Genomic DNA, 25,692 nt, shown 5'->3' on the forward strand with positions numbered 1-25,692 from the left:
TTTCAAACTTATGAATGCTGCCACTAAACTAGCCTTGAGTTAATTTATTCTATCTCCACTTCAGTGCACCTCACCTGTAAAATGGGACTACTCACTGAATGTTTTTGACGATCTCTTGGTGCATTTTTAGTGTTTGGTGCAAGAACTGCAAGCTCAGGTGCGGATTTGTTCCTGTATACACAGGTCACCTAGGAATATGGTGATTGGGGTGCAGCGTGTACTTCTCATCCCCTGTACTGCCATTTTGAGACTGTCCTTAACTGGTGAAAGATGGGGTGCTAGTAAAAACTAAAAATCCAAGGTACAGTAGTTGTTGTGTTGGTCTACAGGGGATTGGGGGGAATCAAAAATCCACTTTAGGCCACCACCACCACCTTTATTTGGACAACAACAGCAACAATAATCACAAATAGCAAGGGTTTCATGTTCTCCCTTGGAAAGTGGGCTGCAGAATAAGGAAGGAGACAAAACCAGCTGCTGGCTTCCTCAGCCCATGGTAGAATACCCAACCCACTGCTTTTGTGTACCCAGTTAATTAAGAATTTAAAATATGAGAGGTGGTGATGGCTAATGGGGATAATGAAGTGAGTTGGGAGTTGATTTGAAGGGTGATGTGTGTCAATAGGAACTGCCTTGGAGAAGAGCCATAACTCAGAGGTAGAGCATCTTTAAGTAGGAATGTCCACTTCCCAATAACCTGGCGAACCACAGTCAGCCAGTGCCTAGAACAGAGGTAAGCAAACTATTTGAGCAGGGTGGTGGTCCACTGTCCCTCAGACCTTGTGAGGGGCCAGACTATATTTTTTTTGGGGGGGGGGGAGAGAACGAATTCCTATGCCCCACAAATAACCCAGAGATGCATTTTAAATAAAAGGACACATTCTACTCATGTAAAAACACACTGATTCTTGGACCGACCGTGGGCCTAATTCAGAAGGCGATTGGGCCAGATCCGGCCCCCGGGCCTTAGTTTGCCTACCCATGGCCTACAATATGGAACTAGATGAACTGATGGTTTGACTCAGTACAAGGTAGTTTCCTGTGTTGATTTGGGTAGCACATAATTTACAGTGGTGCCCCACAAGACGAACGCCTCACAAGACGGAAAACCCGCTAGACGAAAGGGTTTTCCGTTTTGGAGGCGCTTCGCTAAACGAATTTCTCTATGGGGTTGCTTCGCAAGATGAAAAAATCTTGCGAGTTCCCGTGGGGTTTTTTCGCTTCTCCCCCCCTTTCCTAAGCCGCTAAGCCGCTTATCAGCTGTTCCGCTGACAAGCCGCTTAACAGCTGATCGCTAAAAGCCGCTAGACCGCTAATAGCGCTAATCCGCTAAGCTGTCAATGGGCTTGCTTCGCAAGACGAAAAAACCGCTAGACGAAGAGAATCGCGGAACGGATTCTTTTCGTCTTGCGAGGCACCACTGTATTTGGAAGGTATTTGGATGGGGAGTCTATGGGCTTGTGTTTTGTGGAATTTAAATTCTAGACACATTTTCTGAATTTTAATCTATACTTACAAATTAGCAAATGAATCATCATCATTATTATTAAAAAAAACCACAAATTCATACAAGCTTGTGTCCTCTTTCTCAATGGCGCACATCCTTTGCTTCAGTCCGATGCCTAAGCCGGCACCTGAGATCACCTGGTCGCCACACAGTGGCACTTCCCAGCCTTGCTTATGGATTGGCATGGCAGTTAAACCCATTTAATACAATGCAGAGGGAGCCTCGGGGCAAATCCTCCCTAGTTTCTGGAAATGGAAGTCTCTGAGCTTTTATCTCTCTCCCTCTCCCTCTCTGTGAAACAGGGAGCACAGCGCACATTACAGCAAATCCTTAAGACCGATTACCACAAGGAATTTCAAATGCCACATGACTTGTTAAGATAAAGGAATATTTCTAGTCTGGCTGCAATGTAAATCAGGCTTGCCTCAGGACTGAAATACTGAATTAGATTAAGAGGAAGGTAACATTCTGATTGCTTCTTCTAAGCACGCATCTGAAGCTTCCCTCTTAAACAGCTGCATAGAGTAAATGGAATCTTAAATAGCTACATACCGTTAAGAGAACCAAAAGCAGTATATTGAGCCAGAATGCCACTTATTCCGCAATTGGCAATGTAACCACTCCAGTTCTTTAATACTCTTGGTTGTTAATTTTAAATATTCCATGTACTGCACTCCAAAGGCTTAGAATCCGTAACATCTGCTTTAACACACCCTCCGCAAACGTATTGTTGGCCTCCATCTGTCCCGAGAGACAATGTCGTGTGTCTGGGGTGGGGTGTGAAGTCAAACTGCTAAGTGATTTCCCTGGGACACAAGCCTGGGCAGTGTGTCTGGAGGTCTTGGGCTGCCCAGACAAGAAGAACCCACTCTCTGCCTCGCTGATGTGGCCCAAAGGAAAGCAGAGCAATACATTTGGCACCAGCTTGGCTGCAGGAGTTGCCGGAAGGATGCAGACAAGGTGCCATCCAACAATTTTGGGGACTCCAGTCTGGATTCGTGTAGAGATTTACTCCTTATACAGTCATACCTCGGGAAGAATACGCTTCAGCTTAAATATTTTTGGGTTGCACTCCGTGGTGACCCGAAAGTAACAGAGCACATTACGTCCGGGTTTTGCTGCTCGCGCATGCGCAGACGCTTAAAATGATGTCATGCGCATGCGTGGAAGCTGTGAAACGCGACCTGTGAACGTGCAGACACACAGTCGCGTCTTATGTTCGCTTCAGGATGAGAATGGGGCTCTGAAACGGATCCCATTCACATCCAGAGTTACGAACTTAATCCGGTTACGAACTTAATCTGTTAAATTACGAACTTAATCTGTTTCCGGAGGTCTGTTTGTAACCTGAAACCGATCGTAACATGAAGCGCACTTTCGCTAATGGCGCCTCCCGCTGCTACCTCGCGACTTCAGCTTGCATCCCGGGGCAAAGTTCGCAACAAGGGGACCTACTTCCAGGTTAGCAGAGCTCGTAACCCGAAACGTTCGCAAGGAGGATGGTACGTAACACAAGGTTCCACTGTATATATTTAATCTGCAACTGAAAGCATACTCAATTAAAGTTATAAGTTCTTTAAACTTTAAAAGAGAGTGTGTTGCATAGTTTTTAAGGGGGGGGGGCGGAGAATAAAAGGGTCAAACGACCCAGGGCTGTCTTCCGCATACTCTGCAAATGGGAACTACAGTCTAATTTCCCACACTTTCCACAAGTCTCTCGGTCTCTGCTTCTGCCATCTGATAACCGCAGCAATAACTGAAAGCCGATCCCTCGGGGATATTGTAGTGGGGAGGGGGAGGGAGGCTAGTAATCTGTGCGCAGTCACAGGTACAGGATCCGTGGCAGCGCAGAGCGGCCTTCCCTGCACCGGTCGAGAGTTTGCTCTCTTTGTGTCTGTGATTTAGCCACACGGCTCTGAAGCATGCAATAAGAGTGACTCCCCCTAATTCACTCTGAATGATGGTGGCTGCTGGGAAGAGCTCCTTTCCAGAATCGCTTAAGCAGCGGCTTTGCAAAAGTTGCTCCGAGCTCCGAGGGAGGGAACTCTGAGGCCCGCTGAGCCAGCAGGTGTACTCAAGTCGAATTCAAGGGAAGCGAGCAGAGATGGAAGCAAGATGGAAACGTTGCCCTCAGTGTGAAGATTACTTATCTTCTTTTTAAACAAAAGGAGGAGAATGAATCAAGTAAAGTCCCCTTCTGGGCGTTTTCTTGGCACTTGCAGTTCAGTCCCCCACAATTCCTACTACGAGGATTACAATTTCCCCCTCAGATTGGTACTTGTGTCACGGCCCCAAACCAGGGGCCAAACATTTAAAGCACTATGACACCACTTCAAAAAGTCATGGCTTCCCCCAGAGAATTCTGGGGGCTATAACTGGTTAAGGCTGCTGTACCAGAGGTACAATTCCCATAGTGGTTTAAAATTCAACCCCTTTTCACAGAGAACTACGAAGCCACAACTGTTTAAAGTGGTGCCGCAGTGCTTTGTGTGTGCAGTGTGAATGAGGCCCAGGAATCACAGGCTTGTACAGCTGGAAGGGGCCACGAGGGTCATCCAGTCCAACCCCTGCAATGCAGGAAACTTTCATCCAACATGGGGCTCGAACCCATGAGCCCGGGATTAAGAGTCTCATGTTCTACCAACTGAGCTATCCAGCCTCATATGCAGTGTGCTACTCCAAAAGTAAGGGACACGGGTGGCGCTTGTTAGGATATTTCCGTTCCACCTTAAAAGGGAGCAGGATGTTTGTGTCACAGCCTGCGTATTTCCTGTTCACAGGATGTTTCTGTTGTGTCTATGCTTTCGTTTCTCTCTCTGTGCCTGAACACGCAAGCAGGCAGTCATGTTTTTTCCTTTGTTCTGACCAACGCTGAATAAACTTCTAAATAATGCTCTCCTTTGTGCATCTTTCGCTGTGCAAATTCTGCTGATAGAGCGTGCATCAGCTCTGGAATGTGGCAAGCTATTTTCTGGAGCTCGTGTCGCTAATTACTGATACTGTATCTACGGGAGATCGATGGATTGTCCGGAGCCGACGTGGGAGCCATGATGAGCTTTATCTCCCTGGCAGTATCCCAACAGCGCTGTGGGTTAAACCACAGAGCCTAGGGCTTGCCAATCAGAAGGTCAGCGGTTCAAACGGGTGAGCTCCCGTTGTTCAGTCCCAGCTCCTGCCAACCTAGCAATTTGAAAGCACATCAAAGTGCAAGTAGATAAATAGGTACCACTCCGGCGGGAAGGTAAACACCGTTTCCGTGTGCTGCTCTGGTTCGCCAGAAGCGGCTTAGTCATGCTGGCCACATGACCCGGAAGCTGTACGCCGGCTCCCTCGGCCAATAAAGCGAGATGAGCGCCGCAACCCCAGAGTTGTCCGCGACTGGATCTAATGGTCAGATGTCCCTTTACCTTTACCTTTTACTGTAAAAGTAGCCTCAGGCTGGAGACTGATCTACTACACGCTCCTTCCTGCATGGATCTGTTGGCACCAGACCCTGCATTTGAATCCCTAGGAGACACTTCAGCCAGCAAACTCTGACTGGACCGCAGACCCTTTGGGGGGGAAAAGGACTGAGCGCTTGACCACACAATGGGCTTTAAAAGACATGTCAGAAAGCACCTGGTCCAAAGAGGTGAGTGGGGAGGCTGACTTTCACCCACAGGACCCCCAAGCCAGTGAACTAATCAGACAGCTTGCTTTATTACCTGCCCTGCAAATGTTTGGGTTGGACTAGATCCCTTGGGGGTCCCTTCCAACCCTATAGTTCTCTGATCTGCTAAAGAACTGTGGGCGACCTGAAAGCATGCAAAGCATCTAGCAAGTCTAACGAGACAAATATTTGATGGCTCTTGCTCAGATACCACCTGAGTCACTGATACTAAGATATAGGATGGGCCAGCTGGGTTCAGGAGAGTGCCCTTGAGAACAGTTCCCCACTTCATTCACGGGGCATCTGCCTTTAGTCTATGCTGCTCTTGACCGCCTTTCAAGGTGTCCACACCAGCAAAGCAAGCAAGGGCAGATCTGGGGAATGGGCAGGAAGGTGGGGGGGGGGGAGGTATATGAGGAACAAGAAAACTTTTGTTCTTAACTTCACGAAGCGATCGAGGGACTAATAGCAAGATTGAACTTGGATGGAACCGGCCATTCTGGAGCCAGGAGCAATTCCACAAACATCTCTTTCATTCTGAACATAACGAAGGCCTTGCTTGAAGCCAGGGCATCTCTCTCCGCCCCCCGCCCCCATTCTGCAGTTCTCAAAATGACCTACTATGGAGTGGGTTTGGGGGGAGGCAATGCAGCTGATGCACAGCAAACAATTTAAGAACTGCAGTTTGGGTGAGGTCTGTGGCTCATAGAGCTGCTGCCAGTCAGTGTTGGAGGTGCTGAGCTAGAAAGACCAATGATGTATCTCGGTATTTCGTTCAACAATTAATTCAAGGCATGTGAATCATTACAATTAACCTGAAAACAAATCAGATTTCCATTTCCTAAAATCCTAGAGGAAACAAGCTTTAACATTCTATAACGTAACCACTTGGGTTGTCAATAAAGCAAAGGGCCATCAAGGAATTCCAATTAGTCCCGTTCAGCTTAATGCTTCCGTTCCAATAACCGAAAAATTCACCAAGCACACTTATCCTGCCAATTTGCTTTACCTAAAAAAGTCTATCCCCTCCCCTTTCATAAATGGCGGGCATAAAAATATAAACAGTACGCTGAGCCTGAATTAAGGTTGCTGCACCCTGAAGTGTCGACTGTAAACAGAAGGGATAAGCAGGCAGCCTGTTGCAACCACTGGCTGAAGGGGTTTGCAGCTTTAAAAGTTGGGATTTGTTGCAAATCATGAGTCACCCAACTGCAGGTAAGGAATTGACCCAGTTTGCATACCTGTTCCTGTTCCCGTTGGATCCCCTCCTTGGATCTGTGGAATCAAAAGATATAGAAGGTTTAGGGTGGGAAGAGGTGGGGAGAAAGGATGCAGATGGAATAACTGGGTGCTAAAACAGCAGAGGCTCTGCTGATGGGCAGACCCCGAGTCAAGGAGCTAGATTACTTGTTGTGGATAGGGTGGTACTCCCTTGGAAGGATCAAGTGTGCAGTTTGGGGGTACCCTGTATTCAACTCTGTCATTGGTTGCTCACCATGAGAACAGGTTCCTGAGCTAGGTGGGCCACTGGTCTGATCCAGCAGGTTCTTCTTATGTTCTAATGCAGCTGACTTTTAGAAGACATCTGAAGGCAGTCCTGTTTAGGGGAGTTTTTAATGTCTGATGTTTTATCGTGTTTTTAATACAATGGTACCTTGGAAGTCGAACGTAATCTGTTCCGGAAGGATGTTTGACTTCCAAAATGTTCGATTTTCAAGGCGCGGCTTCTGATTGGCTCCTGCAAATCGGAAAAGCCAATCGGAAGCTGCTTGTGTGCCACGTCAGATGTTTGGTTTCCCAAAAACGTTCGAAAACCGGAACACTTACTTCCGGGGTTTTGACATTTGGGAGCCAAAATGTTCAGCAACGGAGACGATCGAAAACCAAGGTTTGACTGTGTTCGGTTGGGAGCCAGATGGGCAGAGTATAAATAAATAAATAAATAAATTATTATTATTATTATTATTATTATTATTATTATTATTATTATTATACTATCAAGGGAATGGGACCCTTGCTTCCTCTCTTGTCTTTGCTCTAGTTATCCCCACAACAGAACTGACGGACAATGTGTCGGTTGTGTGGAACTGATGAATATGCAGTGGCAATTTCCTGTGCTAAAAGTTGATTATTGCTACATCTATATCCCTCCATTCCTCCAAGGAGCTCAAGGTGGCCGACACTGCTCTCCCCTTCCCCATTTCATCCTCGCAGAAACCCTGTGAGGTAGGTTAGGCTGAGAGACAGAGACTGGCCCGAGGTGAGCCCAGCGAGTGGAGATTTGAAACCTGGTCTTTGGGGTCCTGGTCTGGCACTCTAAGCACCAAGTCCCTTAGAGTAATGCAGTTCAGAGTCTGGCCTTTCATATCGCCCAGTGAACCCAAGTTTCAAATGTCACAAGCCATGGAGTCTGAATGAAAACTGAGCGATGACAACATTCTTCCTTTCTGAGTGCTTGGAAACGGCTGATGACAGCCTGACTTATTCAACGCAGGTTGCTAGGCAATCAGATGTTGCTCTTACTCCAGAAAAGCGATCTTGTTCTCAAGGAATATTCTCTTTCTATTAACGTCAGCCTCATTTTTTTGTCTGTGGCAAATTCTAGTCCAGAAGGAGATTTGAAAAAAACACAAAACACACACAAAAACCCCACAAAGAGTGAAAATTAATACCTCTTGACATAACTATAGTTCTTTCTTCTGGTCATAAAACACTGGAGATAAAAAAGCTTTCTCCCTCACTCCCAATACTCACCACAAAATTACGAATTGATCTGTGAAAAATAGTCCCGTCGTAGTAATTTTTCTTGCACAGTTTAATGAAGTTTTCACAGGTTTTAGGAGTCTGGAAAATAATAAAAAAGCATTAGGCAATTGTAATTAAATAATGTCTTTCACACAGTCAAAACAATGATTATGTGTTTCCATTCTTCTTTTTAACGCCCATTGTATCACACACACAATGACGCATTACCTGGCTGGAATTGTTCAGGTCTAATTTACCAAGCGAAACAATATTTCTACGCAGGTCTTAACGTATTCCTTCCCCACCCCCAACAATATTGTAGACTATTTCCCATCAAACTAGCGCTAACATGTCCCTGTTCTTTATTCCCTCCTGCCAGCTTTCTATTTTACCATTTTAACAGCAATTTCTTTTCGGACGAAGTTGTACTAAACGTAGGCAAACTGAAATTCAGTTGAACTCATGAACTGCACATGATGTTTCCCCTCCTGGAACTTTAAGAACCGAAGACAAGTCCTGCTGGGTCAAATCAAAGGCCCATCTAGTACAGTAATCTGTTCTCAAAGTAGTCTCTACTAGATGCCTCTGGGAATCCCCTAAGCAGGACGTTGAGTGCAATAGCACCCTACTTCCTGATCTTCCACAACAATAGAATTCAGAGGCATAGTACCTCTGATCTTGCTAAATTCATCAGGCCTGTAGGAAAAGAGGCAATCTTTCCAATATTTGTATGGCGGTGGATTGAAGTTTGGGAGAAAAGCAATGACAAACCTAGACAGCACCTTAAAAAGCAGAGACATCACCTTGCCAACAAAGGTCCGTATAGTTAAAGCTATGGTTTTCCCAGTAGTGATGTATGGAAGTGAGAGCTGGACCATAAAGAAGGCTGATCACCGAAGAATTGATGCTTTTGAATTATGGTGCTGGAGGAGACTCTTGAGAGTCCCATGGACTGCAAGAAGATCAAACCTCTCCATTCTGAAGGAAATCAGCCCTGAGTGCTCACTGGAAGGACAGATCCTGAAGCTGAGGCTCCAATACTTTGGCCACCTCATGAGAAGAGAAGACTCCCTGGAAAAGACCCTGATGTTGGGAAAGATGGAGGGTGCAAGGAGAAGGGGACGACAGAGGACAAGATGGTGGGACAGTGTTCTCGAAGCTACCAGCATGAGTTTGACCAAACTGTGGGAGGCAGTGGAAGACAGGAGTGCCTGGCGTGCTCTGGTCCATGGGGCCACAAAGAGGTGGACACGGCTAAATGACTAAACAACAACAACAACAAGATTCAAGTACCAGCGCACAACTACATAATTCTCTACCACAAGATGTAGTGATGGCCACTAACTGTCTAACTGGATGACTCTGTTTTTAAGTGGTGAATGATGGCATAGTTGAAAGGGCAGATAAAGCAAGTATGTTCATTTTTGTCTCTGAATCAAAAAGAAAATAAGCTGCTTTTAGCAATAGCTGGTGCACAGCCTGTGATTTTTTTTTTTTAAAAAAAGGAGCAACACAGTTGGGGCAATAAACACATTCTGCAATGACTCTCTTAAAAGGCAAGGAGGGGAGGAATGAAATTAGCTGGAAGCCGAAGTGCCTGTGAGAATACAAAGTCCCACTTCAGCATTCTAGAAACCAATAACAAAACCTACCAGAGGTTGATAAGAGACAAATTGCTTCTTTACTTTGGAACTATTTTGTGGGCTGCAGCTTGGTAAATGAGGACAACCACTTCCCTGCAATTTCCCCCCTTCCTCCTGTAAAAAGCTATCAGTGCGTTCCCATGGCCACTGCGTGCATCGCGCAAGGCAGACAATGCTCCGGCAAGCAAGTGGTTTCTTAGCAACCTTATCAGAACGAAGCGCTGTTAGAAACCAGCCCAGGTTTCTTTTCCCTGTTGGAAAGAGAAGCCAATTTCATCCTTCCAGCAGGTACAGAAGTGACACCTTCATTCCTCAATTACGTAACAATCTTATGCTCTGAATCTTTCCTTTACTTTCTTACAAAGCAACAACAACAACAACCCAGCTGTCACTATATAATTGGACCCCACTGAGAGGGTCCATAAGGAAGGAGGCAGTTTGGGGGTGGTGGTCCTGAGTTGTTTAGGACCTTAAAGGTGCTATCACAAGCACCCTGAATGAGGCCACAAATGAACTGAGAGCTGTTTTAAAACAGGCTTAGGTAAAGGTAAAGGGACCCCTGACCATTAGGTCCAGTCGTGACTGACTCTGGGGTTGCGGCGCTCATCTCGCTTTATTGGCCGAGGGAGCCGGCGTACAACTTCTGGGTCATGTTGCCACCATGACTAAGCCGCTTTTGGCGAACCAGAGCAGCGCACGGAAACACCGTTTACCTTCCCGCCGGAGCGGTTCCTATTTATCAACTTGCACTTTGATGTGCTTTCGAACTGCTAGTTTGGCAGGAGCTGGGACCGAGCAATGGGAGCTCACCCCGTCGCGGGGATTTGAACCACCGACCTTCTGATCAGCAAGTCCTAGGCTCTGTGGTTTAACCCACAGCGCCACCCGCGTCTGCATGAGATCTAAACGGAACCTCAGCCAGTAATCTGGTTGCTGCCTTTTGAACCAAATGAAGTTTTTGAAGTCACCTTCAAGGGCACCCCATAAAAAAGTGCATTGCAATAATCCAGCCTGGGAATTAGCAGAGCATGGAGTACTGTGGTCAAATCATCTCTGTCCAAGAGGGGTCATAACTGGTTGAATTCAGGAGCATCCCTAAGCTGTGAACCTGCTCCTTTCAGTGCAACCTCACCCAGTGGCTCCTAGCGATGGTGTCTATGTCCTACCTCCACTGAATGCCACTTGCTGGAAATCACAGGTGAGGAGAGCGCTGCTGCACTCAAGACCTGTCTACAGGCTTCCTGTAGGCATCAGGTTGGCCACTGTGAGAACAGAACGCTGGACTAGATGGGCCTTTGGCTTGAGCCTGCTGCACGGCTTTTCTTATGTTCTTGTATACCATCTTTCTAAACCTCTAACTACTGATATCCTAGCTATTTCTCACTTATACAGTTATGCTCAAGGAATGACATCTGAATCTTTAGGTCTGAATCAAGACAATCACATGTTCCTTACTGATGCGCCAAACAGGGGTATCCCGTTCTTATATCAATGGCATTTATTTTCCACATTTTATTATTATTATTATTTTTTAAAGCGTTTATTAATTTTCCAATAAGAACATCTAATTAACATATCAAATCAAATCCAATTTTCCACATTTTATTATTTTTATTATTCCACATTTTATTATTTATTAATAAAGTAGGATCTTAGCTTCTAATACCAACAGATGCCAATATTAAGCCATGATCATCAGCCCACCTGTCAGTCCTTATTCCTGCTACCTTTAATCAACCAACCAACCAACCAACCAACCAATAAACTAATTATAGCCTGTAGCCTCATAAAAATACAGCCGTGTGGCATGCAACATGATAAACAGCAACACTGCAATAAAATCAACAAAAGCATCAATCAATAAAGATTGGTTGGCAATAATGAAACCCTCATTTCAAAGGCCTGTTTGAATACACAGTTTTCAGAAGGGGTCCAAAAACAGGCAGGGATAATTCCTGTTAAACCTCTACTGGCAGGGACTTCCACCTGGCAGGCTTGCCACGCTACAGAGGAAGGGTCTGGAACATGGAGTTTAGGTTCCATCTAGGTCTACTCTAATGTGTGTGTTATAATCTTCAGTGTTCCCCTATGTTTGTTGCTTTAATTTTAAAAACTCAGCGCAAGAAAGAAGACTAGAGCAAAACATCTCCCTGGTGTGCTGGTTTTTTGTTTGTCCAAATGTTTCTTTTTAAAAAAAGTAAATGGGAGCGTTAAAAAAAAAGACACCCCCAAATTGCTGGTTGAAGTGGTACAGTCAATTCTTGCCACCTTGGTCTACTACTATCGTTCTACTGCGCATGTGTAGGCCAGGAGTGCTTCATCAACTCTCAGGGGTCAAAAGAGAGTGCTATGCTCACACCTGTGTTATCACATCGCCACCATCATCAACACTCCGATGGATTTTTACATCTCTTGCATTTCAAATTGCTTTAAGCTGCTTTGGGAGCCAATCTTAACGGAAAAGCATGCGCAAGTCAATTAAACAGGCGAGCCTTGCTTGCAGCCAGGAGGCCGCGGCTCGAGCCAGACAAAATCCATGTATTCGCAGACATGCCAAGTCTACTGATTTTAGCATTTTCGCAAGCCGACTACTGACGTGCCTGCCTCTCTGCAGCCCTGCTGCTTTTTTATCGGTTGCCGGGGCTTTCAAAGGCAGAATGTGCCAGCAGTTCAGTCATTAGACCAAGAGCTTTGTTATCGCTGTGCGCCTGGGGGCCCCTCTCCCCACCCCCTCACTTGCTCCAAGGGGACATTTTCAATCAATTCTGCCCAGCCAGCTGTCAGATACTGTGAGATACTGCAAAACCTTTGGACGTCAAAGATGGGGGGGTGCTTCAGGACTTGGGGGGGGGGGCGCCTTTCGGCACTACCCAGTCACTGCTCTTCTTCTGTTGGTTACAAGCGGAACTGGAACTGACACTTGGCTGACATGGCTCGTATTCTGCCCAGTCAGGGTTTCCCAAACTTCTGAGTTCATTGACCCCTTAATGAGCTTATAAAAGTTACCATCAACCCCAACCTGAATTCTTAGGATGCTGTTGGACTCCAGGCCCCATCAGTCCCAGTCAGCATGGCCAGTGGAGGGCAATGCCTGGAGGGCCACAGGCTCCGCTTCCCTGACATTAAGGGCTCACACTTGCTTTACAAGTAGGGGTCAGAAACCTCCCCCATCCTGAGCGCCACATTCCCTTCTGGGTGTAACCTTCTGAGAGAGCAGGGACACGCCAGTATGGGCGGGGCCAGAAACAAAAGAGGGCAGAGCCATGGATGCAAATTTTGACTTGAATTTCTACATACAATACGCTCACAGTGTTAGACACTCAAGAAATATAAGCTTGGTGCCAAATTGCTCCTTAAACCAAGGCTACAGTCACCAAAAGGACGCGGGTGGTGCTGTGGATTAAACTACAGAGCCTAGGACTTGCTGATCAGAAGGCTGGCGGTTCGAATCCCCGCAATGGGGTGAGTTCCTGTTGCTCGGTCCCTGCTCCTGCCAACCTAGCAGTTCGAAAGCATGTCAAAGTGCAAGTAGATAAATAGGTACCGCTTCGGCAGGAAGGTAAACGGTGTTTCCGTGCACTGCTCTGGTTCGCCAGAAGCAGCTTAGTCATGCTGGCCACATGACCCGGAAGCGAGATGAGCGCAGCAACCCCAGAGTCGGCCACGACTGGACCTAATGGTCAGGGGTCCCTTTACCTTTACCTTTACAGTCACCAAAACGGTAATATCCAGTTGCTATTTTGGGGGCAAGGCAGGTAAAATACAGCTGATAGAATTCTACAGGATGTGGCATTAGCATGTAAAAACAGTCCAGATCCAACAATCTCCAGATGGTTGCAAGTGGTCAAAAGCCAGGTGCATAATGTGCTTGGCACCTGACTAATTTTGAACACTGCTCACACACCCCTCTTGATCCTCCATCTAGGCAAACAAGGGGCATGGTCAGAGTTGAAGGACCCATTCCAGCCAAGAAAATATACTCCAGGAGGGCATGAAGTGGGGCCAGAAGGGAGTGTGTAGCCTGGGAAAGCCCTAAGGGCCACACAGGGAGACTTGGAGGGCCACATTTTTTTTTTCAAAAAAAAAAAATTATTAAGAGTTTTGTTAATACAGTAGAGAAAAGACAGAATAAACAGATAATAGACAGAAAAAAGAACAAACATAAAATTTAACATCTTATAATACCCATCTTTTCTTCATCTTTTGGACTTCCTCACATCTCCCGCTCTTGCGTTCCAAATTATAAAACTTTAGCCAGCAACTTGTCACCTTGTTTCAATTCTTATTATACACATTTCCAATGTTTTGTCCCTAACTTTGAATATTTTTATCTAAGTCTTAGATACCTAATTTTAACACAATGTTTATTCAAAATTTCTTTTTTCTCGTAAAATTCACTCATTCTCATAATCCTGGAGGGCCACATTTGACCTTCAGGTCTGAGATTTACCCCCCACCCTTTGAGTGCTCACTGTAAAACAGAACATTTTTTTCACACCCACGAGCCGTGTCTGCTTCTCTCAACTGTCCTAGTTTCTCCTCCCCTCGAGATGCTCCATTGCCCCCAAAAAGACATCCTTCAGCAACACCTAACACTTCTTGGCTCATGAATACTTCACAAGTACAGGCCAGGCTCTTCTGTGTAGGCAAAAGGCTGCTTAAAATCTGGCCAGATTTCAACACTATAAAGGCGCGATAACAAGGCCAATAAAAGCTCTCAAGAATGCCATCCTGGAGGACTCTCTGTACAATGACAGCAAGGGGATGGACTTGCTTCCCAGGAAATTTAGACCACCACCTGTCCTGCCAAGGACAGAAGCGGCCAGAGAACCAGTACAGCAACCCCTCAACTTATGTGCATTTGACTCGCACAATTTAACAGCAACCCTTGAAATCAACCCCCTGTGTAAGATGACAGATGACTGTACGACTGTACAGTACCTTGGAAGTCAAACGGAATCCATTCCGGAAGTCCGTTCGACTTCCAAAACGTTCGGAAACCAAGGTGCGGCTTCCGATTGGCTGCAGGAAGCTCCTGGGGCCAATCAGAAGCTGCATCAGAGGTTCAGGTTCCAAAGAACGTTCGAAAACCAGAACACTCACTTCCGGGTTTACGGCATTCGGGAGCCAAAACGTCTGAGTCGCAAGGTGTTCGTCAACCAAGGTACAACTGTATCTGCATTGTGAAGCCCAGCTAAATAAACGAGGCCCCATCCGCACTACACTTTTAAAGCGGTATCAAACTACTTTAAACATTCATGAATTCCTCCAAAGAATCCTGTGAAACATAGTTTGTTATGGGTGCTGAGAGTCATGAGGAGGCTCCTCCTGCTGCCAGCTCACATAGTTACACTTCCCAGAGTGGTTTAACAGCCAGCCCCTCTTCTCAGGGGAACTCTGGGAACTGTAGATGTGAGAGGGGAATGGCGGCCTCCTGACAACTCTTAGGACCCTTAACGAACGACACTATTTGAGTGGGAAGCCATGTCTTTTCAAAGCAGTATGATGCTGCTTTAAATGCATAGTGCAGGTGGTGCCTTACTCAAAACATAGACTGTTCATTCTGGTGCTGTTCCAAATAACTAATACCCTAGTATCCTTTGGCTTTCACCCTCTGCTTTCAATGTGACTCAGGGAATAGAGAGAAAAACTGGTCAGCATTAAAAACACTTGATGAAGGCTCCTGAGAACCACCCTAGCACAATGTGGTTCCAAAATGTTTGCATCACCCTGCCACATAGCTGACGACTCATCACGTGCTGAGTCGATACCACACAGGCCACCTGCCACTTGCATCCATCTGGGAGAAAAGCGCATAGATGGGTGGCTGAAGAAAAAAGTGTCCCCAAACCTCATTGCTGCTCCCACCCATTTCTCCATGGGGAGGTCCTTCTAGAAACTCATGGAATATTACCACCCTCCCCACTGCTGTTTTACAGTGGTTCTACTGTGTTATAATTACATCGGCCTTTTAAATATTTCTTTTGTTTTTTGGACTACTTAAATTATACTGAGTTTTTTCAGTGTAAATAATGGCAGGCAGATTCCCCCATTAGGCCCACTTCCATTCCCCTTTTAAAGTCTCCCTGGGTTCTCACTGCAAGTAAGGCAGCCAGTAGATGGTAAAAAAATGTTCTAGAGCACATCCAGATGATTCATATTTAATTTGTATTTGATTTTTATGCATAAACTAAAAAAGACCAAAGCAGAAATTAATACCCCTGCAAGAACCCCCCCCCCCTCTCTCTGTGTGTGTGTGAGTGAGTGAGTGAGTGAGAGAGAGAGAGAGAGACATGGATATACACACACTGTATGTATTGTATTGTATGTATATATAAATAAATATGCAAATACTGTATACACAATTATATCTCCAATGGTACATAATCATTCCAAATTTCCAAGCAAACTTCAGGAAGCTGTCAAAGAAGGCCTGCACTGGTAGCCTATATAATAAAATCCCACCATGTAGCCCGAAAAAGTTACCTATTAGCATGAATTGCCATTAGCATACGGTAATTTGGATAGCAAACACTATAGATCAGAGAGGGGAACCTTTTCGCCTCAGCAGGTCAGATCGTGGGCCAAATTTAACAAGTGGGTAGTGTTGGAATGATGCCAGGTGACTGAGTGCTCTGAAGTTCTGGAAGATCCTGGAGCAATGTCTTAAAACGGCTGAGGCATTGTCTCTAATGCCCGCCAGCTGATGGGCAGCAGAGTCTCAGCCTGCTTTCCCTTGCCAATTCACAATTGGGAGTGCACTTTAAGGATCTCAATTGTGCACTGGCAGGCATGTCTCTCTACCCGCCCAACACTGGATGAGCCTCTGGCCTGATCCAGCAGGCTTTTCTCATGTTCTTATGACACCACATATGACGTAGGGCAGGTGGGTGAGGTTTGGGAGTAATGTCCTCAATGGTTAAATTTGTCTCACAGGCCGAAAGTTCCCCACTTATGCTGTAGATCAGTGTTTCCCAAACTTGGGTCTCCAGTGGCTTACAGGCTACAATTCCCATCATCCCTGACTATGGGTCTTGCTAGCTATGGATGATGGGAGTTGTAGTCCAAAAAACAAACAGAAACAAAACAAACCACAGGTGGGAGATCCAAGTTTGGCAAACACTGCTGTAAGTCTGACATCCTTCTCTGTTCATTCACAAATGCAAAACCTTGATAACGCAGCAATGAAAAGCAATGGCACGGCCCATTTTATTATTAGTCATTTTTACCAGTCTGTGACAGTGTAATAATAGCATTTGTGACGGCATAATCGAACAGCCACGTACCATGTCGCAGTGCAATTCCAGGTTGAGATCCCCTTTGTTGGTGTGAAGTCGCACGTAGCCCTTCTTCTTCTTCAAGTACTGGTATCTCACCATGTCGTCATCAATGGCAGCTGTTCGATGAAGCAAAGGGTGAAATTATTAGCACTTGTTAAATGTGTCTCAGTCATCGGTGACGATAACAATGAGTAAGACACAACCTGCTACAGGGAACATCTTCACCCTCCACCTTTCAAAGGTCACTTGAAATTAGTCCTGCTCCCCTGTGCTTCTGGAGGCCAAGCAATGTGACTTGAGCTCAGAAGGGTCAGATAACCTTCCACGCGAAACATCATTGTCGCCCGCTAAAATTAAGGGAATTAAGCCGCAGCTTGCCATGCATATTAAACGGCAGGCTTAACAGTGTTTTCAGAACAACTCGTCCTTTTATCATCTCCCCAATGACCTATGAAACTTTCCCCCCAGGCAGTAATATATATTTTTTTAAAAGTGTAAGTCATAGAATCATAGATTTGTGGAGCTGGAAGGGACCCCAAGGGTCATCCATCCCAACCCCTGCAATGCAGGAATCTCGACTAAAGCATCCATGACAGATGGCCATCCAGCCTCTACTTAGAAACCTTCAAGGAAGCAGAGTCCACAGCCTCCCAAGGGCGACCATTCCACTGTCGAACAGCTCTTACTGTCAGAAAGTCCTTCCTGAAGTTTAGTCAGAATCTCCTTCCTAGGAACTTGAAGCCATTGGTTCGAGTCCTACCCTCCAGAGCAGGTGAAAACAAGCTTGTTCTCTCTTCCATGTGACAGCCCTTGAGATATTTGAAGAAAGCTATCATATCTCCCTCTCAGTATCCTGAGCCAGTGTGGTGTACTGGTTAAGAGCGGCAATCTGGTGAACTGGGTTCGATTCCCCGCTCCTCCACATGCAGCTGCTGGGTGGCCTTGGGCCAGTCACACTTCTCTGAAGTCTCTCAGCCTCACTCACCTCACAGAGTGTTTGTTGTGGGGGAGGAAGGGAAAGGAGATTGTTAGCCACTTTGAAACACCTTAAGGTAGTGATAAAGCGGGATATCAAATCCAAATTCCTCGTCCTCCTCCTCCTCCTCCTCCTCTTCTTCCTCTTCCTCTTCCTCTTCCTCCTCCTCTTTTCAAAGCTAAACATACCCAGCTCCTTCAACCTTTCCTCGGTTTCTAGGTCATCTGAGGAACTTTTAGAAGAGGAAGAGGCAGCGCTACAATGTACCTTCTGCCTGGTGATATTATTTTTAAAGTGGCAACCGAACCTGGGATTTTCTACATGCAAAGCATGCGATTTGCTTTGGCACTAACGTTGTGCCTTCATTTGCAGCTGCTTGTAGGGGTTTTTTTTACAAAAGGTGCGGGTTGTATAGACAGATGCCTCCCTGCCCCGCCCCGCCCCCCGCTACCTTGCCACAATGGGAAAGGGGTGAGAGAGAGAAAAGGACAAGCCCCACACCCTGCATGATGCTACCTGCTTCGTGCATCGTTTCAGGTGCCATGGCGGTGGACGTGAATGAGGCACTTACTCTGCCCGTGGAATAGTGAGCCTGTTGAAACAAACAAAATTACGTAATTCAAGATGCTTCTGTCTGGCCTTCCTTTTCAAAACAAAGACAGCTAACCATCACATGTGCGGTGATACAAAATCTTCCCTCCTGCCCACACAGAATAATAATTTAAAAATGGCAAGTGTTTAGCATATACAGTGGTACCTTGGTTCTCAAATGCCTTGGTACTCAAACAACTTGGAAGCCAAACACTGCAAACCTTTTTTGAAAGCCAAATGTGCTCTGTTTTGAGTGTTACGCTTCCAATTTGAGTGCCACGCTTCCGTTTTGAGTGTTACACTGGGGTCTGTCTGTTTTCGCTATTTATTTGGGGTTTTTGTTTTTGTGCCTCTTTTTTTGGGCGGGTTTGTGACTGTGTGGAACCCAGTTCAGCTACTGATTGATTGTGTGACTGCAGTACATTGCTTATTGCTTTCATTTTATGGATCAATGGTCTCGTTAGATAGCAAAATTCATGTTAAATTGCTGTTTTAGGGGTTGTTTTTAAAATTCTGGAACGGCTTAATCCATATTGCATTACTTTCTATGGGAAAGTGCACCTTGGTTTTGGAACGCTTTGATTTTGGAACGGACTTGAAAGGATTAAGTTTGAGAACCAAGGCACCACTGTACCAATAAACGTGTAAAACAATATATAAAAATCACACCATGAGAATTAATTTCACTATTGGGGAAGGACGTCATTTCATCATTTAAAATCCACACTGTGCCCCTCCAAACACATTTCTGCTAAGTTGGGCAAAAGGAGAGGATGTTGCAGATTTGGTTGGTCTAAATCTACTACAGGCAGCGACCGATTTGCACAGGGGTTACCTTCTGGACCCCCGTGCACAACAGTGGGACCCCTTTTTGTGATGTTTTCAGGTCACTTCCAGGTTTGGCATGACGCTTGTCTGCGCAGTCGCACACATATTGGACACGCTTAAAACGGCCGCTGCCTGTATTTGCAACTTTGGGTTATATACAGCTTTGCTCATGCAGCACACTTCAGGTTGTGTGACCAAACTCCCCCCTCCTTTTCACTGCATACCCTCAAAATCTGCTCCAGAGTGTTGGGAGACTGTCCAGAGTAGACTTTTTGGGGGAGTGCAGGGGAGAGTAGAGGAAGGTGACATCCCATTGGACACAACCCAATGTGTGTGATCCTACACAAGATGTACTGCTGACCGGCACTATTTCTTTTCAGGCCGCGATAATATAACCAGAAACACTCGGATGCACCACCAAGCCACAGAATCTGCATTCCAGACCGGCAGAAAAACCAGGACCCCATCGCTGTGAAGCAATGACATACGGCAATCCTGCGCCACAACACTTCTCACCGTAAACCAGGAACCGTTGGATCCTCCAGATGTCTTTTGAGTTGCAGTTGTGTAAATGAGCTGAAATTCTAATTATTTTTACAGGCAATTCTCATGACTGTCTAACGCAGCCCTTTGAATCACTCTTGCGCATGGGAGGAATAGTGATATTAAATCAGGCATAGGCAAACTCCGGCCCTCCAGATGTTTGGGACTACAATTCCCATCATCCCTAGCTAACAGGACCAGTGGTCAGGGATGATGGGAATTGTAGTCCCAAACATTTGGAGGGCCGCAGTTTGCCTATGCCTATGTTAAATTCTCGAGAATAACCTTTCGGAGAATATTCTGAAGGAATATGCTTAATTAATGAGGTGTGTACATTTAAAGCAGCTGTGTAGACGACGGAGAATTTACAGTTTGTGGAGAATATTCTCTGAAGAATTTTCTAGCAGAGAATATTCTCACCTCACATCACTAGGAGAAAGGTTATGAAACCTCAGGATAGATGCCTTAATTTATGGGTTTTAAGTAGTTGCCAAGTGTTAGGAATGAAGGTTGGGTCAGTGCTCATTTACTTAAAACAGGGATGGGAAATCTGGGCCCACAAGGTGCTGTTGGATCTCAACTCCCATCAGCCCTAGAGAGCACGGCCAATGGTAGTGATGATGCGCCACAGGCTCCTCACTTTTGCCTTAAAGCATACCCATCAGAGCAATAAGGCCACATCTGCACTGCATCATAAAACTCTGAGCAGTCATAGCAAAGAATCTTGGGAACTGTAGTTTGTCAATGGTGCTGTTATGAGGCTCCTATTCCACACCTATAACTACAGTTGCTAGAGTAGTTTAACAAGCACTCTTCCCAGGGAACTCTGGGAACTGTAGTTCCCTGAGGGGAACGGGGGCCTCCTAACAACTCTCAGACGCCTCAAGAAGCAGGGCTGGAGAACGCAGGGAAGGGAGGGGAAAGCCACAGCTTCTGACAAGAGCCTGGTGTCTTGCGTAATGTACAGTTTGATGGCACAACTACCAACACAGAGGCCAAGGTCCCAGCCAGTCAACAGCTATTGGGGAGAAGTGAATCTGTGGCTGATTAGCCAGGCTGCTTCCCTGATGCTGATGCATCCAGCCTCTCTCTTTTATACCAATGCCTTCCCGCTAGCCATTCAGAAGTGGCCCTTTACAAACGCAACTCACCGCATTCAGCTTATCGACTTTCTTCTTCTCTGGACCCCTCATTGTTGCCGCCAAAACTTCATCCCCTTTGAATTCTTTGTAAAGTTCCGACAGCGTCTCCCGGGTCTCGACATTTGCATTTTTCAGGTAGTAGGACGGGTCTGACCTTGCTTTTTCATCATCTGCAAAACAACATCAACAGGAAAACGGCTTCTTGGCATTCACGTTTTTGCTGGTGTTTCGAATCTGACAATCTCTGGCACCCACAGCAGGTACCTTAAGGCCAGGGTAACGGAATGGCCTCCCTGGTGAGGTAGCTCTGTCTGCCTCATTAAATAGCTCCCCAAAATTAATAAGGAAGCAAGAAAGCCCAGCTCACTAGAGATGCCATTCCGTTACCCTGGCCTTAGACACCTGAGGTATGTGTTTTGAGGATTCACCCTACTCCTCTGACAGTAATTGGTTTCAACTATTTTCAAAACTGAATTTCAAATTGTTGTGACCTTCTCTGGAACCTGATGGTGAAGGATGGGAAAGAAATTTAAATAATAATTCAACGTTATCAAGGAAGCCCTGCCATGAGTTACCTCTCCCTGCAACCAGGAGGCGCCATCAACAGGCCCTGCTGATTGTAGAGCCCGAGGGGGTTGATCTTGGGGAAAGTGGAGTCGGTTTTTTTAGACACTTGGGTGTGAAGATTCTTGTGGCTTTGTACACCAGTACAGTGGTACCCCGGTACAGTGGTACCTCGGGTTACATACGCTTCAGGTTACATACACTTCAGGTTACAGACTCCGCTAACCCAGAAATAGTGCTTCAGGTTAAGAACTTTGCTTCAGGATGAGAACAGAAATCGTGCTCCGGTGGCGCGGCAGCAGCAGGAGGCCCCATTAGCTAAAGTGGTGCTTCAGGTTAAGAACAGTTTCAGGTTAAGGACGGACCTCCGGAACGAATTAAGTACTTAACTTGAGGTACCACTCGAGGTACCTGAGGTACTCGGGGTACCATTCGAGGTACTCAAATGGCTTGGCTCCCAAACAAATCAGCTCCCAAATGCCGCAAACCCGGAAGTAAGTGCTCCGTTTTGCGGAAGCCAAACATCCAACGCAGCTTCCGATTGACTGCTGGAAGCTCCTGCAGCCAATCGTAAGCTGTGCCTTGGTATTTGATCAGTTTTGAAAGTCAAACAGATTCCAGGAATGGATTAAGTTCAAGAACCAAGGTACCACTGTACTACCAGCTGGAACTGGGTCTGTTAGCTCACTGGCTCCCAGCACTGCACTTTCAGGACAAGTGACAAGTAGCCCCATTGGGCTGTCCCACCGCATTTTGACGTGACAATGGCTCAGTCTGCTTTCCACTGGCTGTTCTGCTTTGCTTCTTTTGCGGCCTCCAGGCCTCCTGACAACTGTTCTTACCTGGATCGGTCACTTTCAAGTTGTTCTTCACATGGAAAAAGCCAGAGACGTTAAATTTGTCCAAATTGGTTGGATCCTAAAAACAAAAAGGAAACACAATGCAAAAATATGTGAAGGCCAAGCCATCTTGAAACGTCAAGCCAGGAAGCTGATAACCCAACCATATTTATGCCATTGCGGGGGGAGGGTGTTGCATTTTCTCCAGCAACAGCTTTAAATGAAACTCTTCATGCTAGGGTGCTCTATTTGAGTGCGATGAAACTTGAAGCCAAGGGGGGGGGGTCCAAAATGATTTGATGATTTTCTAGAGGCATATATCTTAACAGGATAGTAAGGAGGACAGAGTGTGGCCTCAAGTCCCAAAGCAACGCTGGGAGAACTGTCTGCCGATATGAATGCAAATGGGGAAAGTCAAGATGAATGCAGCATTGTGACTTTAGATAAGAAACCATCCAATATTCCATCACCACTAACTCACCAGAGAGCGCCAACTGCTCTGCCTCTCATTAAATAACATAATTATGTCTTTCATTCATCCCTGAAATTGTTTGCTTTCACTGGTGAATAAATCTTTAGTTTTACGGCTGGCAGTAAAACCAAAAGACATTTTCGAAGTCAAGCAGTGCAGGCCGGCACCCAACCGGCAGCCCACTGGCTTCCTTTCTTTCCCCTTTCTGCACGCTTGTAAATTATTTCCCTTTGTTTTCTCCTTTAAGAGCTGGGCGGCAGCTGAAGAAAATGGATTTTCATTGCACAGAACACAGACGGGCATAGAAGCTGCATGCAAAAGATTATTCTGCAGCTTGCTCTTTTCCAAATCATGTTTTATTACTTCCACAGTTTTTGATAAGAGATGTAGAAGATCAGGAATGGTGGACCTCAGCCCCAGGGCCCATATGTGGCCCCCCACAACTCTTTATGTGGCCCTTGAAATTCTCCCCAGGCCACAACCCCTCCCCAGCCACACTCTTCACAGGCCTTGCTTCACACCCTCTTTGAGTGCTTTTGCCTTGACGAAATGTGCCTCAAACTCAGATTTTGCGTCTAGCTTGCCTAGGCAGTTAGTTAGCTAATTGTTGTTGATCAATTAATTTATATACGACTTTTTTGCCAAATCTGCTTCCAAGCAGTTTAGAACTATTAACATCAGTACATAATTAAAATACATAATAACAAATCCATTAGGCCAACCTTAGCAGGTTGGCATCCATCTGTCTCGAAAGACAATGGGATTATGCCTCGGGGGTGATGTCAAACCGCTGTGCTGGCAGCACCAAAGTGACCTCTGCAGGGTGCAAGTCTGGGCAGTGTGTATGGGGGTCGGGCTGTCCAGAGGACAAGACCCCCGCACTCTCAGCCTTGCTGGTCTGGACCAAAGGAAAGCAGAGCAATATGCTTGGCTGCAGGTGTTGCCAGATGGAGGAATACAAGGTGCCATCCCAACATCTTAGGGCCCCCCCTCTGGATTTGCGTAGGGTTTACTCCTTAGCCTTTTCTTCTCCCGAAGATATCCAGCAAGACAGCGGAGGTGTAGGATCAGAGCTTTCCTTTTCCTAGAGGGGGTACTTTCCCAGGTTTAGGAGCCCCATCTGCTCCTCATTTCACTCTACCGCACATGCAGAAACTGCCTTCTGGACGGCTGGACCCACTATTGGTGCTGTCTGCTCAATCTGTCAGAGCCTGCCTTCCCATGCAGGGGAAGTCTCACTGAGGGTTTGAGACCCATCGACTACCCTCACCTGGTTTAGCTGGCCAGTCAAAATCATTTCTTGGGTGTAGCAGGTGACAACTTCTTGGAGCCACAGGTGAGAGCTGAGTGCAGGGTGGCGACCAAAGGCGGGCAAACTACCCCAAAGGATGATGATATCCCCCTCCCCTAATACCCCCTACATCCCTTAATTAAACATCCTTAATTAATTAAAACAGTGATAATAGTATCTTACCTGTAGCGTGATAATATCTTGCCTAGTAAAGGGCTCGTCACTTAAGAGATCTTTGTAGGTTTTCGTTTTTATGTTCAGCTGTTCAACTGCCTTAAAAAGTGAGACAGAGAAAAAGACATATGAAGTCAGAAAAGATGTCCCAAAAGCTCAATGCAATATTTTACCTTTTACAATCCTATAAGGCAACAGCAGGGAACCTGTGGCCCTGTGGATATTGTTGGACTCTTAACTCCCATCAGCTTCAGCCAGCAAGGCCATTCAATGGACAGGGATTGTAGGAGCTGTAGCCTAGCTATAAGAGCAGTTCTGCTGGATCAGGCCAGTGGCCCACAAAGTCCAGCATCCTGTTCTCACAGTGGCCAAGCAGATGCCTCTGAGAAGCCAACAAGCAGGACCTGAGCACAGAAGAACTCTCCCATCCTCTGTTTTCTATCAACTGGGATTCAGGAGCACTACTGCCTCCAACCAAGGAGAAGAAAAGTGTTTCTTCTGGTTCTTTTGGGTGCAGGGGAAATGAAAACACTAACTTCTAAAGTGCTATGTTTTAGAGTTCAGTTAATCCATGCACTAAGAATACTGTAACCACAAGCATTAAGAACACTGTAGGCGCAGACCCAACTGCCAGGTTTTAACAATATTTTTGTAGGACTCAAAAACTCATGAACCTTAAGCGGATTACAGTGGAACCTCAGTTTCCGAACATAATCTGTTCCGGAAGACCATTCGACTTCTGAAACGTTCAGAACCTGAAAACTCAATACGGAAACCTCAATACAATAGGGAAACTCAAAATGGAAGCTACGTAACATGTTTGGTTCTGAAAATCGTTCGAAAACTGGAGCAGGTCCTTCTGGGTTTTCGGCGTTCGAAAGCCGAAACGTTTGACTACGGAGGCGTTCAACAACCGAGGTTCCACTGTACACTGTACAATTCTAAGTCGCATGCTAGCCACACAAAGGGAAGGGCCAACACATTGATGGGGAGCAGCACCACAAAAGTTTTCCCTGCCTCTGTCATTGCATGTGACACCAGTTCTGCCCCAACTTCCACGCAATGAGCTGCATGATGCAAAGAGGCACCCAAGAAGCACTCAGCACGATGGACAGCGTGGTACTTTAGATTTTCTCTTTGGGATCTTGAGGACACCCAGAGCATAGCTTGAGATCTCCTGGCTCAAGCTGGGTGGACAACCGCCCCACCTAATAGGGATGGTTTTACACCCTGGGTGTTGGCACCATCTGAACCACCGAGAACCAACGACTTGGATTTTGGGCGAGGTTTTCTTGACAGCATGAATCAGGATTGAGAAATGCTTTGGACAGCAAAGTGCATTAATGATCGGGTGATATCAAGGAGAAGTGCTCTGACATCAAGGATCAGCATGACGAAGGAGCAACACACCATTCCGAGTCGTGGCTGGAATATTGCTAGGTGATGCT

At 46.1% G+C, this 25,692-nt stretch overlaps 1 protein-coding gene and 1 long non-coding RNA gene across 2 annotated transcripts in view; one reads left to right on the forward strand and one right to left on the reverse strand.

The window, feature by feature from the left end:
* Positions 1-25,692, reverse strand: part of PPIL2 (peptidylprolyl isomerase like 2) — a 75,980-nt gene that overhangs the window by 28,125 nt on the left and 22,163 nt on the right. Inside the window, exons 8-14 of the mRNA XM_081842803.1 lie at positions 24,254-24,343; positions 22,311-22,386; positions 20,914-21,074; positions 18,317-18,392; positions 16,831-16,940; positions 7,911-8,000; positions 6,398-6,431 (exon numbers count right to left, since the gene is read on the reverse strand). Of these exons, the coding sequence (XP_081698929.1) occupies positions 6,398-6,431; positions 7,911-8,000; positions 16,831-16,940; positions 18,317-18,392; positions 20,914-21,074; positions 22,311-22,386; positions 24,254-24,343 (637 nt within the window). The remainder of the gene's footprint in view (positions 1-6,397; positions 6,432-7,910; positions 8,001-16,830; positions 16,941-18,316; positions 18,393-20,913; positions 21,075-22,310; positions 22,387-24,253; positions 24,344-25,692) is intronic.
* On the forward strand, positions 16,863-19,761 carry LOC309330950. The gene is made up of 2 exons (XR_014151662.1): positions 16,863-16,959; positions 19,600-19,761. It is a non-coding gene; the product is annotated as an uncharacterized lncRNA (long non-coding RNA).

This window comes from Podarcis erhardii, assembly GCF_964252035.2.
Source record: "Podarcis erhardii genome assembly, chromosome: 15".
NCBI classification, from domain to species: domain Eukaryota; kingdom Metazoa; phylum Chordata; class Lepidosauria; order Squamata; family Lacertidae; genus Podarcis; species Podarcis erhardii.